This window comes from Pyxicephalus adspersus, chromosome 1 (genome assembly GCF_032062135.1).
Source record: "Pyxicephalus adspersus chromosome 1, UCB_Pads_2.0, whole genome shotgun sequence".
Taxonomy (NCBI): domain Eukaryota; kingdom Metazoa; phylum Chordata; class Amphibia; order Anura; family Pyxicephalidae; genus Pyxicephalus; species Pyxicephalus adspersus.
In genome coordinates, this window is record NC_092858.1 from 54,914,621 (window position 1) to 54,933,408 (window position 18,788).

The 18,788-nt window shown below is 36.9% G+C and overlaps 1 protein-coding gene across 4 annotated transcripts in view; it reads right to left on the reverse strand.

The window, feature by feature from the left end:
• The window catches only part of KLF12 (KLF transcription factor 12), a 110,540-nt gene that overhangs the window by 17,567 nt on the left and 74,185 nt on the right, over positions 1 to 18,788 (reverse strand). For all 4 annotated transcript variants that reach the window (XM_072410574.1, XM_072410565.1, XM_072410582.1 and 1 more), the window contains 2 exons: positions 7,998 to 8,535; positions 4,470 to 4,605 (listed from right to left, as the gene is read on the reverse strand). In XM_072410574.1, coding sequence (XP_072266675.1) covers positions 4,470 to 4,605; positions 7,998 to 8,535 — 674 coding nt within the window. The remainder of the gene's footprint in view (positions 1 to 4,469; positions 4,606 to 7,997; positions 8,536 to 18,788) is intronic.

Consider the following 18,788-nt stretch of genomic DNA (forward strand, 5'->3'; position numbering starts at 1 on the left):
AGAAAAATGTGCATTGAGGTAGACAAGACATTACAGGTAATAATTACATTAGGATGTTTCCAACAAGAACAGTATGTAAAACATAAATCTTAGCTATAGCACAAGTACTATAGTACCCACAGGTTAGGGGGTTGTACATATATACCCTCAAATACCTAGGGTCTGGTGTTCACCTTACTATTTATGATTGTGATGTCATTGTCCAAAGATGAAAAGAATAAAGGTTGTGGATACCTTTAGGTTTGGCAAGGGATTTAATCACATCCCCAAATTATTTAAAATCAATCATCCCACTACAAAAAAGAAAACAATCCCCAATTTTGTGTAATTGTTATTAAAAATACGGTCACAATAAACAATAATTTTAAAATATTACTAAATAAAATATAATATTTTCAACTGCCATATATTTATTCTACACGTGCATTGCTGTCTTTGTTTTTGTTTTTTTAAGTTTTAGGCCTAAGAGGCAATAATTGGCAATAATGACTGGGTAGATACATAATTCTAAGAAAAGTTATTAATTATGTGTTAACAGGGTAACCCGCTTTACAAGCAAGAGGTGCATAAAAGACTTAATATACCCCATCTAGCCTGCTCATCTAATATTAAAATTCAGTAAGACAGACATTGCAGGACACCTCATTAAAATTCAGAAGCCATGTAGCACAGTTGCCAGAACCTCACAGAAAGTTGGATAACCTGGACTTTACTGGCAATCTCAACAAATATTTGTAGGATGAGAGGTTATAAGAAAAAAGTAAATGTAGATGCATGTACTGTAAGTAGGTGTACTGTAAGTGCTTTAGCACACATTTTTTAATGTGTGGCCAAACTTCTAATATAGATATTTTACATGGCTTTACTTCCTAATTTAGTTTTTTATTACCATTATTTTAAAAAGTCTAGATTCTGGGCCCAACTTATAACAGACCAATTTTATACGCTACAGGTTAATTTTACAGTAACTTTCCTCAATGGCTCATAATTACATTTTCTCCCATTTTTTTTAACTTTCCCAAGTGTTTGCTTTTTTCACACTTACCTCTTCCTCACTAAAGCACAAGAGCCTCTCTCCTGCGCATGCGGCCAGTAATGACCCTGGGCGTGCCTGCTTTCCCAAGTTTTATCAGTTTTGCCCATCCTGCTGGCCAATCGGGAAACAGCCTCTTAATCACCCCTGGCTAGCTCAGACAAAGCACTCAGCGTTCGTGAAATGTGTCTCCACCAGTACTGAGCCCCTAGCTTTGTTGAGCATTTCCTCTTCACCTGCTGTTTATTTCAGTACTCTCCAGCTCCTGTGGTAACCCCTTATTGCCCAGTCTGGTGCTTTTCTGCCTGTTCTCTTGTGCTGTTCCAGTGTTACTCTGTGTCTGCAGTAATCCCTGTGTCCCCTGTGTCACCTGTGCCTCCTGTCAATTCTTGTGTCTCCTGTGTTCCCCTGTGTCTGCAGTGGCACCTGTGTCACTGGTGTCTATTTCCTGGATTTCTTGACCCCTGGCTTGTCTCTGACCTCTCTTGCTTGCTGCCAGCCTCAAACCCAGCCTTCCTTGACAATGCTTTTGCCTAGTGATTTGGTACCATGCATCATCCTGCCCACCCTGATGTGCCCAAAGGCCGCAACCTGGCAGTAACCAGCAGTGCAACATCCTCACCACTAGAAGCTCTGGAGAAGACCTGGTTGCTGCTTAGACTCTGCGCTTTGGCGCTTCTCAGGGCTCACATTACTCCCCTTAAAGTCGTAGTGCCCTCTAGAGGCCCTGTCTCCCCAAGCCTGACAGCACAGCTAACGGTGATATCATATCTAGGCATTAATCAGACATTCCCTTAAAACATTTCCTTGTAGGATTCTTCCAGGTCCATGTGTTTCAATGGCAATAACTGATTCCCACCAGGGAATGTTTAAGTGAATGTCAGATTTCTTGTTTTATAAATAGAGCCCCATGACTTCAAATCTTATTTTGAATTTACAAAATCAAAATTATAATTTCAAATTTAAAAATTGTAATTACATGATTCTTATTTTAGAATTAAAAAAATATTTTAGAATTACTAATCCTTGTAAATATTCTCTTATTATCTTATCTAGTACCAGCATAATACACAGTGCATTGCAGTGCTTTGATCCATCATTCTCAGATTTTTTCAGAGGGGCTTTACTTTGCAATCTCACTAACATATGCCTCCTGGCAACATCTAGGAATATAAAAATTAAACTCCACGACAATCAGCATAATATTTATTATTCATATAATTTTATAATAATATATATTATTCATTATCATAACTGTAAAAAAACTGTAACAATATTTTGCTTGTTTATATTAAATCTGAAAACTATTAAGTATCTGAATTTGACTTTGTATCTGCCTTATTACCCTATAACACAAAGCATAGACTGGAAGTGGGAGAAGCAGCACAAGGAGAAAGTCAATTGTGTTGGAGTGTACGTGTGAAAACAAGCAGCGAGCTAATAGGATGGTAAAGCAGAATAATGAGTGTATCAGTTTGCTGCTTTCCATTTTACTCTCAGTTTCCAGCCTGGGGTTGGGGAAAGACCTGTAGGTCATTTTTTTCAGGCAAATTGATCTGCAAAGCAAGATCCCTGCTGCATCTTTTTAGATAAGTATAAAGCTTTTCACAAACTTTTCTATTTAAAATGTCTTTTACAAAAACCTCCAAACCATCACAATTATTTTAAAACACCCATGTTTGAGTTAAATGTTAATAGCACTTTAACTTCAAATTATAAGTAAATATAAAATATTTTTGAAGTCAGCATTAATTTTCTTTGCTAGCAATAATATCATGTTACCTGCACCTGCCCACACCAATTATAAATTCTATTTATTTTCTATAGATATAATTCAGTATAAAATGTGCTTCATTTATCTGATACTGTCATGCTCGGTTACTTATTATTCGGCATTCATCATCTAGCCAGGAGATTAAATTACAGAGCACTGTAATGTGATTACAAGTCGGAATTCGTGTTGGAACCCATCTGAACTGTCTTAACATTGATTGCAGTAAAATAGAAAGCAAATAATCAAATGGATACCAAACTTTATATAAACAAGCAAACATAGGAAGATATAAATAATAGGAGATTAATTTACACTCAACAAAATAATTTGTAAACATTCTCCAGGGCTACATTCACAGCTCTGTGTTTTAATATGAGATGGTAAAGAAACTGGTTTGCTGTATTTCTGGTGTATTTCTTGGTGCAGTCTCTAGTGTAGGCACCTTCTAAAAGGAAGAATATGATTCCTGATATAAAGCACACCACACTACAACTGCACTGATATATGCAGAACTATAAATGTAGCCTAAATCCAAAATCTATACAGAATTTTTACATTATATCAGTTGTGAATTTACCCCATTTAATTGATTTCAACTTCCCTTCCCACTACTAAACTAGAAGAGCAAGTCATGCATTTCTGAGGGATCCTGTATAGTTTAGAATACCAAATATTTTTGGATTCCATATTTTCCGTTTCAACTTTTCCTGGGCTCATTAATTATTCTCCTATTCATATAAATGAACTCAATAGAGTGCTCAGTGCAATCTCATATATTACCAATAGGTGACACTGTTGTAGAGACGTGCAGCAAATGTGCTAATGGGCAGATCTCAACCGTCACTGCACAAAATAGGATTGGTAGAGCACTGTATGTAAACAGCTGGGGTTTTTTTTAAAAACTAAATATTGTACCTCTACGCACATAAAATAACAATCATCACTGTCTTATTATGAAACCATTTGATCCATTATTAAGCATGCATATTTAGTATGATTATTTACATAATAAAGGCCTAGAGCACATAACAGATAACTAACTTTATCTTAAGTGCATGTATTCAAAAAAAAAAATTTTTTGTTTTAGTTGATTAGTAGTTAGTAGATCAGTTGTTGGTGTATAGGGTGATATGTATATAGTGTTGTATATCTATATAGTGCTGTGCATACATAGTTGCAGTGTGTAATAAATACATATTTTAGTTCTGTTAAAAGGACAAAAAAATAACAAGAAAAAAAAATCCAACTGCAATATTAAATGAAAAAGAAAACCCCATTTGTCCTTAAAAAAACGAATACATTTGATTGGATAGATGAAAAAAACAAGATCTTTAAAATCCAATGCATGCATCCCAGAACTTGTTTAATATATACATCCAAACCTGGCCTGGTAAAGAAGGGGTTTGTTATGTTGGCACTGAGGTAGTTAATAGGATTAAGCACCAACTTTTGAAAATCACATTAACATGTTAAAGTTTATATGAAATCCTAGTGACGGAGTTTACATCTACACATCTAAGATGACTCCAGGGCTCAGTTCTTCTGGCCAGCAAAACAGATCTATTTTAATGCCAGGGACTCGCTGTTCCGATGTGCTTTTAAATCTGAAATGTGTAAAAGAGCTTAGTCATAGCTGTCACAGGCTGAGAATACGATACTCACTCTTGTACTGCCCGGGCTATGGAAAGAGCTGTAGACCCAGTTTCATTGACACTATCTAAAGTCACATTTGGCAGGTCGTCATCATCGCTATCACTTTTTATCTGTCTAGGAGACAATCCCCGGGGATCTATATGTGCTAGAGAGAAAGGAAAAAAATCCATTATAAATGAGCAGTAAAAATAAAAACAATTGTCACTTCACATTACTTTAGTTTTTTCCTTTACACATGACAATGTAATACATTAAATTGCTGCATAGAAATTGTTTTATAAATATATGTGATGACCTTGGAGAAGGATTTTTACATTTTATTTTGATGAATATAGAAAACATCTCCCAACGGATCAAATTAATATGCTATGCATATATATGCCATATATACATTTCAGATGATTATCTACCGAGATGAACAGTCTTGGCCATCCTGTAGGATGATTCCATGGATGACCACTATACAAGTCAATAGAGGAAAGCAGAGCTGGGGGCTGCCTGCTCGTCTTCCTTCCTCTCCAAAAATGAAATGGGCGCTGTGTGTACAGCACTCATTCATTCATCTGTCATTGGAAATGACCATGAAAGAATATTTCCAGTGACAAAAATTGTACGTTTACATGCAGCCTTAACCATTTAACCATTTGTTGTCTACCTTAATGTTTATTTTGCATGAGTATTTGACATTCATGCAGTAAACCATGTCATCCAGATTATCAGATAATATTGTTAGAATCTGGGAAGGGAATTTTCTTTACAAACATATATATTATAGGGTCCAGCATTGGCTTTCGCTACCAGCCAGTGGTTCTATCCGGCACCCTGGGAAGGACCCAAGGTTTCTTGGTTCCACTTTGAAATAGAACATCAGTCTGTGGAATTTTTATTTGGCACCTGGAACTTCAGGTAATATTTCACTGACCATCAATGCCTGAAAAAGGAAGGAATGGCTGGAATCACACTGGCTGCCAATGCTGAGGAAGGTGGGGTTCTTTCTCCCACTGAAGCCAATGCCCAAAAGGCATTAAAATGACCAGATATTGTTTATAAAAAGTGTCTGTTTTATGGCTAGATTGCCGGGGTGTAATTCCCAAGGAGGTGCCAAGATCCCAAGTCTGGATGTTTAAGTAAGGGGGTTGGAGAAGGAGGATAGGTTTTTTTGGATCCAACACCAAGAACCTGATTTGCAGAGTTGCAGGAATAGGTGTGGAGAGTCTTTAAATTATAAAGGTGTTTTGAAATTCAAGAAGCCAATCAATTATCACTTTACTGTAGTAAGATCATTTAAGAGAGGCTTTCTAAATGATTTACATTACTCTACTTTGCACAATATTTTTGATAATAAGTTTGATAAATTGTTACATTCTGAACCCACTGTGCAATTTATAGTATGCATTAAATAACAGATAGCACATAATTAAAAAAATACACAGCAGTTTTTCTTGTAGATGTGTTTAACTTTCTGCTTGGCTTAAATGCAAATATGGGCTTGTTAGACATAATCCAAGCAGGCGTTTACATTAAATATTCAGTGACCTACTGCAATCTAATGGAGTGTATTTATGTATGATTTTACAGAGTTGCAGCTTTTACAGAATAATTTTATATAATTCCACTTAGATAGTGTATAAATTAAAATATGTAAAATCATCAAGTCCTACTGTGTAACTATTTGAATTTTAATGGGAGGTAAGTTGATCACTTTATAAAAAAAGCCAGGAAAACTAACTGGGATACCAAAAGTTTCTAAAAGTAGTTAATAGGCTTGATATACCCATTAAGGCAAAGAATGGATGGTGAAATGCTAGCACTCCGGCTGCTCAGAATTGCGGTTATGGGTTCGGTTCCCAATATGAACACAATCTCAATGGAGTTTGTTCTGTCTGAGAAGTTTCCCTCCAGGTGTCTAGTTTTAAACCAGAAACCTTATGAGTAAATTATCAGGGTGCAAGCGAATTTACATTCAGCTTAGTGAATTTAGGTAAAATACATTTTGCAAAGAATACCTAATCACTTGCAAGACAGCACTTGCAAAAATTTGATTGGATGGCTGATCATGATCAAATTGAGTTTCACTTCATTCGCTAAAAGCTAAATGAAAATTTCCTTGTACTTTGGAAAGTGAACAGCAAAAAAAAAAAAAATAACAGGGTCTGTGCTGTTGGTATTTTCCCCCCAGGTTTGCTTTATGATTACCCGTTGCAATTTATTCGATTTTGCAGATAATTGAATACAATAGCAATTATTTATTTATTAATGCTCTCCTAGGCTGAAGAGGATACACTTTCATCAGTGAACCCAATAGAACTATGGTGCTGCACGAGTTTTGGTTGCAGGGACAGTTGACATGATAATAATAAAACAAGGGCAACCTCTTGGCTATGTGTAGCTGGCTTTATTGCTGAAACTTAAGCTGTGAGCTTGGTAAGATTACCATTTTGCTATTATTAGTGAGTACCTGGTTGTTATCTGCCAAATATGTTGTTATATATCTATAAATGTATACTTTCAGTCATATGAATATGTTGTTGAATAATTTGATTTGCTTAGTTATATCTAGTTTCTTTTTAATGATCAGAGATCCAGCAAGAAGTACCCCTGATGAAGATTTAAATGAAACAAGCCAAGGCTACTGACATGTTTTTTGATTATTGGTTGGTCATTAGCTGTGGCCCATCCTGTCCTTAATCTTGAGCCTTACTAATGGCTCATTACTGTGATGGACAGCTACAATAACTAAACAGAGGGCTGAGCCAAAGCCAGCTCAAAAGAACATGGTTTATAGGTTTCAAGGGAGGTTTATGGCTGTTTGGACATTATCGAGCAATGGTGGATCACCCAGCTTCACTAATGAAAGTGTATCCTCGCCAGCCTTGGAAAGCTTTAATAAATCAGGCCCGAAAGGTATGCCTGGAAAATTACTTTTCTTATATCCAAAGGCAAAACTTTTTTTTATGGATTTTATGGTTAGATAGAATAGTGAAATAATCAAATCCCCATCAGGTTTTAATTGTGTTCTGTATTGCAATTCCAAGCATGTGGCATCAAGTCGGGCTTCATTTCTGATGAATTACAGAAACCCCTCTGTGTTCACAAGTGCAGAAAGTTATCAGTTCACAAAATTTCTGGCAAAATCAACAGGTATTCTTTGCACTTATTGAACAGATTTAACTAAATGATTTCAATTGCATATTTCACAGCCCAAAATGAAAGTTCATGTTTAGGGTTTACAGACACTTTGCCAAATATTGTAAAGAAAGCTGTGGATATTGTTTAATAAACGTGAACATACTCTTTCTGTACTCATAGATTCATTCATATCTCATTACTTGTAAAGTTGCTTAAAGATCCACCTTAAGACATGCTTAGGTTAAAATTTAAGCGGATTCAACAAAGCAATCTCTAATTAGGTGTAGTATTCAGAATATTGAAAACAGATGAGCAAACCTTTTAGCATGTCAAGTATTATTATATGAATAGGTCTGTCAAAAAAAGTCAAATTAGAATAAATTATGATTACTATGCTGCAATGCTTACCTTTTAGATGACTTCTACCATCCTCTAGCAGAGGAACCACTATTGTAGAATTCATACTGCCCGGTGATCTCACAGCAGTGTAAACAACAGGAACTGACTGCACAACAACTGGTATACGGTGAACATGACTCAGTTTACTAGACTGAAGATTCATAGGACTTGAAGGTGGGACGGGGTGAATAATGTGCAAAAACTGCTGGCCACCAACCCCAGACGCTGAAGCCACAAGAGGCCCTGGAGTTAATACTGTTGGCACTGATGCTGTTGATGGTACTGAAGTTATCACAGATGGTGATGAAACAGGACAGCTAGAGGAAGATGACGAATTTGAAGGTGAAGCTGCAGAAGTTGCAATGGAGAGTGGAGAAGAAGACACTCCTCGTGGTGAGGCCCTAGCCTTGTTTATTGACAAGTCCACTGGCTCTGTCTGTGTTTGGAAATGGTCTGTGGCCAACAAGTCCTCAGGGGGCTCAGCCTTCACACTGTTAAGAAGGAGGGGTACCGCTTCCATATCTGGGTAGCTGTGGACTTTTGGAGACTAAAAAAAAAAGAAGAAAAAAAAACATTTTAGAAATCTGGTAGGATCTACCTTGGGTGTGATGGTATGCTTACCAATATAAACAGAGTGAGCTTTGCTCAAATTTGTGCCAGGTTCCTGTAAACTTATTGGTAATATAAAAACTAAGTGATATTTGGTTCTAAGCTTGTGGAAAGAAACATAAAAATATTTTTGACTCCATCATTGTGCCCATGAATTAAAAATATTAGCAGTCATTAAGGTCTATGCAATTATTGGTATTTAAAAAAATATGTCTGGACAGATCTTTAGCACATCAGTGAATGAATCTTACATTTTCAATAAAAATGAAACTTCATAATAGAAAACTACTGTATGACACCATTTGTACATCTGAAACAACGTTAGGAATTAGGTTACACTTTTTACATTTTTTGAGTGGAATCAGAGAAGCAAAACCAAGATGTAGAGTGATCTTTCTAACTGCTTATAAGGGGTTCATGATTCACAAGACTAGTTTGCAGAAACTTAAATCTCATCAGAATAAACAGTAAAAATATAGGATTTAGAATTGTTTATTAGAAGTTTCCTTTGAGTATAGATTTAAATTTGACCAACACTGTCACACACAAAGAGACAGGACCACTAGGGGGTGCTATGGCTTGCACGGAGGAGATGCGAGCCCTGAGAAGGGCCAAGGCACAGAGTCCAAGCAGTAAGCAGGTCCTCTCCAGAGCCTCTGATGGTGAGGAAGTTGTGCCGCTGGTTACTGCCAGGTTGCGGTCCTTGGGCACACCAAGGTGGGCAAAACACGGTACCAAATCACAAAGCAAAAGAATGGTCGAGGAAGGCCAGGGTTGAGGCAGGCAGCAAACAAGAGAGGTCAGGTCACACGCCAGGGGTCAATTGCCAGGGATCCAGGGGCCAGACAACAGTGACACAAGGGACACTGCAGGCACAGGGAACACAGGAAACACTGGAAGCAACAGGAGGCACAGGTGGCTAAGGGATATCTACAGACAGACAGGAACACTGGAACAGCACAAGGAAGTTGGCTGGGAACCAACGGCTAGTGGAAACACTGAATTTGGCAGCGGGTGTACAGGAACTAGCTCACAGAACTAGGGGCTAAGCACAATGGAGACACGTTGCACGAACACTAAGAGCAGTCTGTGAGCTAGCTAAATAGCCAGGCTGGTCAAGAGGCTATTTTCTGATTGGCCAGTGGATTGGATGGAATTGATAAAGCTTGGAAACAGAGGCACGCCCAGCATCAGAACTGCCCACATGGGCAGGAGAGAGGAGTCTGTGCTTAAGTGAGGAAGAAGTAAGTGTGACAAACACCATGTTTTAGATAAAATTCTAAGGTGAATATTTTAAAAACAGGATCATTTATTTTCTAATGGTTGGTCATCATGGACACCTTTTCGATTTCATTCATATTCCATTACCAATTGATTTTATTCTATGCTCACCCTCCCTAATAAAAAGTGCTAAATATTTTTGATATGCTAACCATTACCTAAAAAACACTTTTTACCACACTGTTCTATAAACACACAAAAAAAAAAACAAAACAAAAAAGAACACAATATGAATATGAATTTACATTTTTGACTAATAAAGTGTATTGCAGTGTTACAACATTTCCAGCAGATGGAGATGGAGCATTTCATAGCATACCAGTGTTCTCACCGTTTAGTGTACAAAACTAGTTACAGAACGTACACATATTTTGGATTTACAATTTTTGATATTATTAGGGTTATATGAAAAATAAAATGGGTGCATCAAAAAGGCATTAACATTCTTGCTAATATAACGTAAGCAACATTTTTTTAATAATGAGCAAAACCTTGGAGATATTCAAAAGACTCGCAGCGTATTTGGCAACTATAAGCAGGTGGTTAACTCACAAACGTAAACCTATGGTAGGAGCTGGTATGAAAATTAAAACTGAACTACAGGGACAATTCCTTACATTTTTAAGGGCTTTTGCAGAACCACAGCATCAACAAAAATTACAATAATCGATGGAAAAAGTAACAAAAAATGGGGAAGTTTTTTTTATTATCTTAGACATACTCCAACTCCACCCCCCCCCAATATAGAATTAAAAACTAAACATACCCTTTTGCTAGCAGTCTAAGTCTTCAGGTCTGGCTCCATGGCTTCTCCCTCTAATTCCAAGGAACTGGGCAGTCCTTCCTCCTGTACTGACATATGAATGCTGCCCAGTCCAGGAATATTGTAATACCAGACTGTGTGAATCAGGCCCATGCCAGTTTGGCCTTGGGTTAAGGAAGTTGGCTAAGACTGTGTTTCTGATATTTCTATTGGAATAGATATTCTTTACATTGGGAAACTGGTTAAATGTAGGGAGACATTTTTTTTTGAACTGAAGAAGAACCACATGGCTCTAGGAGACCCCAAGGCTGCTTCATTTACCATCCTTTATTTGTAGTGTTTCTCATTTTCAGACACTAGATGGTGCTATTCACTAAGCAAAACCAATTAGAGACGGATGCTGGGAATGCTAGAGTTTACATCACTCTTTTCCTTGTTTTTTCTTGCCATATTCCAAGGTGTTCTGTATTAAATATTTACAACAGTTTCAGCAGCAATAACAAAAGAAGTACAATAGATTTGTATGTATAGAATAGTCCAACTGTGGGCCGGAGGTTGAGGACATACCTTGGCCTTTTTGCCGATGCCATGGCTTATCTTCTTTAGCAATACAGTCTTTCATTGGTATCTCCTTCCCATTATCCCCATTTATCCTTAAACACTAGAGATATGAAACAGCCCCAGGCCAGTACTGGACAACATGTTTTTGGATTTAATATTAAAGTGATCAAAGCCAGAGATAATCATGAGCACAAAAAGACTATCTCTGTAAAACAGAAACTATGCATATTTGGATTTCGAATAAAATTATCAAGAATTTAGTGAATATAATTTATGACCAAAAATGGAAAATGTTTTATCTGTCCTGGCAATGGAGAACTTAACTGCAATCAAGTAACAAGGAAACTTTACATTCAGCACAAGAATGGTTAAGCTGCATGGAGCGCAGAAGAACTGTTGTTATTCATCTGAATTTGCATGTGAAAGCATGGCTGAACAAATCAGTCAAAAAATACCAGCCAAACAGTCCACCCACGTTCACCACCTTTTTTTACCTGATGATAATTACAGATTGCAGAGCAAGCAACCTCTAATAAACTGCTTAAAGTTTAGGAATAGACACATCAGTAAATACCTTGCTGTTGCTATGGAAATATCTTCCAAATGCATTATTTAAATTTATCCTAAATTAGCTCACCAATTCTTTGCTAATGTATCTAACATGTAGAGATATTTCTCTAATATTTAAAGAGTTAATGGCAAGGGTATAAACATTTACTGCTTACAATTCTTGTAAATATAGCATGTATATTTGCAAATATAGCAAGTATATTTATATAACTTGTAAATATAGCAAGTATATTTGAATTTCACAATATTGGGTTTGCTGTTACTTTCAGTGAGTTGTTCTGCAAGTAAAAGGGTAACCAGAGCTTTATCTGCAGGTCTGTATTATGCTTCTGTAGTCCACTGCAATGGATTATCATAAATTCAGTATTCTATACAATCATTTATATGATTATATATTATATATGATGACTATACAGTCATGCACTATAAATTATAGGAGTAAATTCATTGTTGCCGATGATCCTGATGACAGCACAGTACTAATGTTTTCTCTCTGCCAACTCACTAGCTATCTGGTTCCTCTGATGCAGCGATAAACACATTACAGGCATTGTCGGGATTCCTTACCTTTTTTTGCAATGGGGGAACCCTTGAAATAACCTTCAGGTCTCAGGGAACCCCTGCCAATATTTATGATATGCCCAGTCCATAGTACACTAGCCTGGTGGTGGGACCACACCAATGGGATGAATGCTTTTACAATGTTGGCCAGTAGAGAAAATACCACCCTTATAGATAGCCAACTAGATATCAGTGATAACTGACCTGAAAGTCTCAACCTTGTTCAAAAAACCCCTAGCAACATCTGGAGGAACCATAGGGTCCCACAAACCTTGGTTGAGAAACACTGATCTAGCCAGTAGATATAATATGAGTGTTTGCTGGGCTGCTACAATGTTGCAAAAAGCAGGAAACCTAAAACACCAACACACAACATAAAAGCAAAACGAGAGAGAAACCATCTAAAAAACAACTACAAAGTGTAATCTGAACATGAATATCTCATATTAAAAGATGACAAGCTGGTACCCTGCATGTCTGTTGAACTATCCCAATTTTTGGTTTAGTATTTATTTTGTGGATCTTGCCGCTCACTAAATTCTCACATTTCTGAGTACTAAGATTCTGAACCCAGGTAGTTTCACAGTACTAGACTCACAATGAGATACTGGGCCTGATTTATTAAAGGTCTCCAAGGCTGGAGAGGATACACTTTCATCAGTGAAGCAGGGTGATCCAGCAAACCTGGAATTGATCTGGTCCAGGATTAAAGACATTTGCTAACAGATAGCAAATTACTTTTAAGAAACTCATTCCAGGTTTGCTGGATCACCCAGCTTTACTGATGAAAGTATATCCTCTCCAGCCTTGGAGATCTTTAACAAATCAGGCCCATTGTATCTAAATCCAAAAATGAAATTTTATTCCTTGGGGGCATGGTGGCCATATTTGTTCTCTTTTATTTTGCACTTTTTTCACTTGCTGGTAACATACCTTCCATTGGTTGCTCATTGTACTTTATCCATGAACAAGCTGTGTTGACACCCTAGGCTGCTCTCTATGTTACATATATTTTATATATATTCATCTATTTTATATAAAGTAAGGTGTAATAAAACAAAAGGAAAAAGAAACGGCAGTGGAAGAAATGAAAGAAAGGAAAGAAAGACATAATAGAAGGAAAGAAAGAAGGAAATAATCGATAGAAGGAAGATAGTAACTAAAGTTAGGAACTAAAAAAAAGTGGAGGGAAGGCATTAATGAAAGGAAGAACTAAAGAAAGAATGCAGTGAAGGAAGTAATAAAGGGACGATTCCAAGGATAAATGGAAGGCAGTTAAAAAAGCAAAAGTAGACAGTAATGGAAGGAAGTAAATAAAATAGGTGATGAAGAATGGCAGTAATGAAAGAAACAAATTTGAGGGGAAAATGAAGGAAAGAAAATGTATCTTTTTAAAAACAATTTTTTAAATTTTAAATAAAATATGAAAAAACAAGTTACAAAACAAAAAACAAACAACGCAGTCATACTGGTAATCAATTTGCAATTGCACTGTTAGAATTGTTGTTTAGTGTCATCAGACACGTTCCAAAGGAGGACAACAAATGTTACTTTTGTCTAAATAAATTAAAACAAGTACAAGTATTTATTGTAGTGACATATGGCAGACATCATTGAAAGTTTGTTTGTTGTTTTGTCATGCATTGAGCAGGGCATAAGCATCTGTAATACAGAAGTACAGGCGTATGTGTGATGGGTGGAGATCACTCAGGCTTCTTCCCTTTATCCCTGTCCACTCCAACAAATCAATTATAAAAACAATAAACACTTTAGAGGGTTTAATCCCTATTTGTATTGAATTTTTCATTTTTGATGATCTGAGCTGAAATGTTTAGATTTTCACACATAAAAGATTAATGTTGAAGTCATGCTTCAAATCACAAAGGAAATGCAGATTGTTCAAACCCTGTGTTTCCCTTCCTTTAAAAGATATGATTTTGTTTAATTGCTTCCCACCCTTTCGTCATTGCAGATTTCTCCAGCGAAAGAAGTACTTTGTTGCTATGGGAACACAATCCCACCCTAGCACTGTGCACATCTGTAGCTGCTCATAGCTTCTAGAAATCTATTCTGAAACCGTGGGTGCTTCAACTTTATGTGTTACCAATGTAGAGACTAAAACTGGAAAGTTAACAGAATGCATTTACCCAACTCACAGACACACAACACACATGTATTTTCTCCTATTCTGTATTTCACAAACATGTAATACGTATGGTATGGCTGAAATGTCAGCTTAATCTGGCAAGGAAATCTGCACAGCATTCACATCAGAAAGCATTAAATAGCAAATTTCCCATGAACAAAGGTTTGAGGAGATTCTTCCGGACAAAAGAGTACATTATTTTATACTGCAGACTTTCACAAAGCAGGATATCAATGCTTACTTTTACATGGCAAAACATTTAATTATTCATGCTTTGAGTTTAGGAGGTAAGAATTATGTTGGACTTCTTCCACCATCCAAAACATGTCACCACTAAAACATAAGTATTTTCCTGAGACTTAGCATGGGCCTTCAGGACAACCACAATCACAAATACAGCTACCACATGGAAGTGGATCTTATGAACCCACTAAATGTTTGTGAATGCCGTTCTTCCTTTGTTTTGACAACGTCACCCTGGTTGTTTATTGTTCCATTCCATTATTCAAATGTAACTGAATTTGTGGAATTATTAAAAAAAGAATAAAACAAAAACATAGTGTTTATCAAATTATGTGTCTTCCTAAATAAGTTTCCTAGCAGCTGTGCAGACCAGGCAGCAGGACCTACAGTATATATTTTATATGACCTCCTCTTCTTCTCTGCTGGATGCTCAGCCCAGACACCACTGGCTTTCCACACCTTACTCTTCTATTGTCATTTTGCTCCTGTTTTAAAAAAATGGATCAGATACCATCCCTGAACACAGAACAGTTTTGTTCTTCCCAGTTTTGTCTTGTATCTATTGTTTTTCATAAAAACAGGATTTGCTCATGAAACCACTTCCCATCATCACCTCCTGGTAATGCCAATGAGCAGAACAGGCATGATGTATGCGAATAATTTGATGACATTAGATTAGTGAAACAGTTAATCATGGTAGCACAACAAGAGGGTCAGTAGTAGCTCCCATTGCTGGATGAAATGGCTGAAAACAGCTGCTTATTAGCTTACAATAAAGATATATATATATATATATATGCATAATTCTCAACAACCACAACATCTTCTTATGTAACATGCATCTACATATCCCCAAAACTTCCAACACAACAGTCCCCCCCTTTACATACCCAAATGAACCCCCAGTAGCCTTTAACCATCTTAACACTTGACTCTAGATCTTTAAGGGGCCATCCTTTTACCCCCTCCAAATGGGGTCTGACAATTCCTAATTCTTTTGTCCCCAGCCACACCACATCGACTCAGGAACATTATCCATCAAAAAGAAGACCTTTGACCAGCATCCATACTGTAGTTACCTTTTCTGTAACCACTCCACCTTCCGGAGATACCACACCTAAGGTGGTTCCCCATTGCCTAAACAATACTCAGATACCACCCTTGAGGACCTGCCAATCGCCCAAGCCTATATATAAATCACAACCAAAACCCCCAAATCAACCATGCCCCAGGGGAAGGGTGGGTGGGTCACTTTCCCATCACTGCTTCCTCTCCAACTGACCCCACTTCCTCTCTGTCCTTCTCTTAAAACCTTCTGACCCCCACCACTATATTTTAAAACGTCCAATCCTGTTCCAACCTCACCAAACCCCGTCCACCTATGTAGGCTTCTCTTTAGGGACAATTGGGTTAATTGTATTCACATGTCTCATGACATAATTTGATCAGGAATACTATTTATTTTTTATGATGGAATGAGATGTGAGACATACCTTTTGTTCTAAAAAGGTTGTGCTATGCTGTGGTACAGTTGAAGAGTTTTTTCATGCTTTAGTCTCTTCTCACGATTATACTATACCATCATACTATTCTTACATACCACAAGACACATTTCATCTCTGGTGATATACTTGTATGTTTCAAGGGATGCTACTTGTCCTAAAATATATACAGAACTAAGTCTGATCCATGATTGGGCCCCAATGAGAGAGAGAGAGAGAGAGAGAGAGAGAGAGGGAGAGAGAGAGAGAAAAAAAAAGAAAGAGAGACTCAACAAATCTGGAGTTCTAAACTGTAAAACATGTGTTGCTTATGTGTCTCAATATCATATTATACATATTGCAACTCAATACAAATTGCAAGTAGACATAATTAGGTTTTCCAATGACCACTGCACAACAGGCAGCCATGACTGATGCAAAGAATATTTGAGTTGCTGCATGGTAATGTCCCCACCTTCTTACAATAAGTAATCAGCTGCTAAAATAAACAATCTTTACAACAGAAATACTGTTAAATGCACACCAAATCAGACTTGGGGTTGATGATTTGCATTAGACCATTCTAGGTTCCACTCCTGTTAGCTAAAAACAGAAAGCTAAAGCTACATATGGCAAGAGATTACATAAAATTAGATAATTAAAGATAAAGAGAATGTTGGCTGGTCTTAAAAACTAGAATTTCTGCCGTTACATGTACATGACAGAGTCACATACAGTAATTCCATGGGTACATCCCTACTTGAGGCAACAGTTTTAGCTGGTAGTAATGATGTAATTATGCAAGTAATGTTAGACATTAAACTTCTTATTAAAGACTGAACACAATTTTATAGCCACAGCATTCCTGAATATTTTTGCTGACCATGTAACACCTCTTTATAGCCACAGTCTACTAAAAAAAAACGTTACAAAGCTTTTTAAGCAGATTCCATGAATTACTTTTATATACGCTAATGGCCTGCACAGATCTCATATCTCAACCCAGTAGAACACCTTCGAAATGAGACAATGCAAGATATATCCTAGGAAGCCATTACTTTTTGGGAAGCAATGCTAGTTATTTTGCTGTAATGCTGTCCAATTGGCATAAATATTTTCTGAGTCATTACTGCAGTATTATTATGCAAATTCAGATTTTTTACTTTTTGACTTACTGTAGGAAACCCTTGAAGGCAGAGACACATAGAAGGCATAGGCAACAAAAAACAAAACTGCATCTTCAGTTAATCTTATCAGACTGTAAACAACTGTAAGTACCCATTACTTTAATAGCCCAACAAACCTTAATAACCATATACGCTAGTTAAACTCTAACAATATTGTGTCCTAACAAAGACATGTCTTGTAAAAGCCTCTCATTACTGCTGCAACAGTAAAAGCTGAATTGAAATGTATGCTTGGTATCATATACAACGTTTTACGATTTCTCCATTGTCTGGTCTACCCAAGGCCACAGGGAGAACCTTGACACCTAGCTCTAGGTAACTTCCAGCCTCTAACACACATTCAGTAGTTTTTTTAATGACAAGGTTTTAGAAAGCATGGTAATCAAAAGGTCATGTCTTTAACCTTTAATTTAATTCTATTCAACTATTATGGCTTCATAGGCAACAGCAAACAAAAACAGCAAAGCTGAGGTGCAAAGTGTAGTAATCCATAGAAATCAATCAATACTACATAATAATCCATACTACAATAAAAGCATCACATACTGTAAGACGTAGAGAGAATGTCATTATTGAAATTTCCACAACTGTTTCCAGATTACATATTCTATCTATTACACAGCACACAATTATGGATAGATTGACTTTAGAACTTTTTGTTCCAGATGATTGGGTTAGAATGCACTGAAGACATTAGATTAGCATTACTGTCAGGTAACAAGCATTATAAGAAGGAGAAATCAGTAATGATAGTCTCTTCATTTTGTTGGGGCAGGTTTTGTTTAGTACTAACTCCCACACTGGGGCCTGATTTATTAAAGCTCTCCAAGGCTGGAAAGGATACACTTTCATTAGTGAACCTGGGTGATCCAGCAAACATGGGTTGGATCTGGTCAGGGATTTAAATTTTAGGAAAACCATTTCAGGTTTGCTGAATCGCCCAGGTTTACTGATGAATGTGTATCCTCTTCAGCCTTGGAGAGCTTTAATAAATCAGGTCCCAACTATCCATGTAACCCCGACCATACCTCTCTCAACCACAATCTGTAAATAAACTGTCCCCCTGCACAATGCTCAGTACTGAGGGAATGTACGTCTACATTCCCCTTTGACAACCAGCAGATGACACAGTCTGCAGCTGCTAGCTGTCAAATTGTCCTGTCACTTACAGATCTGGTTTCCATGCAGAAACCCAATCATCTGAATACTGTGTAAAAAATTACACAGTAATCACGTACAGGCTGGATGTTCTTTTACAAAATTAAACATAAGGGTAAATATGCTTGTGAAATTTAAAGATTGCAGTGTGCCTCTAACTAATGCTGTAACCGTCATACACTGTACAATTACAGTATACAAAAAACAAATAACGTGGACACTACTTAGTTTTGCCTTGAC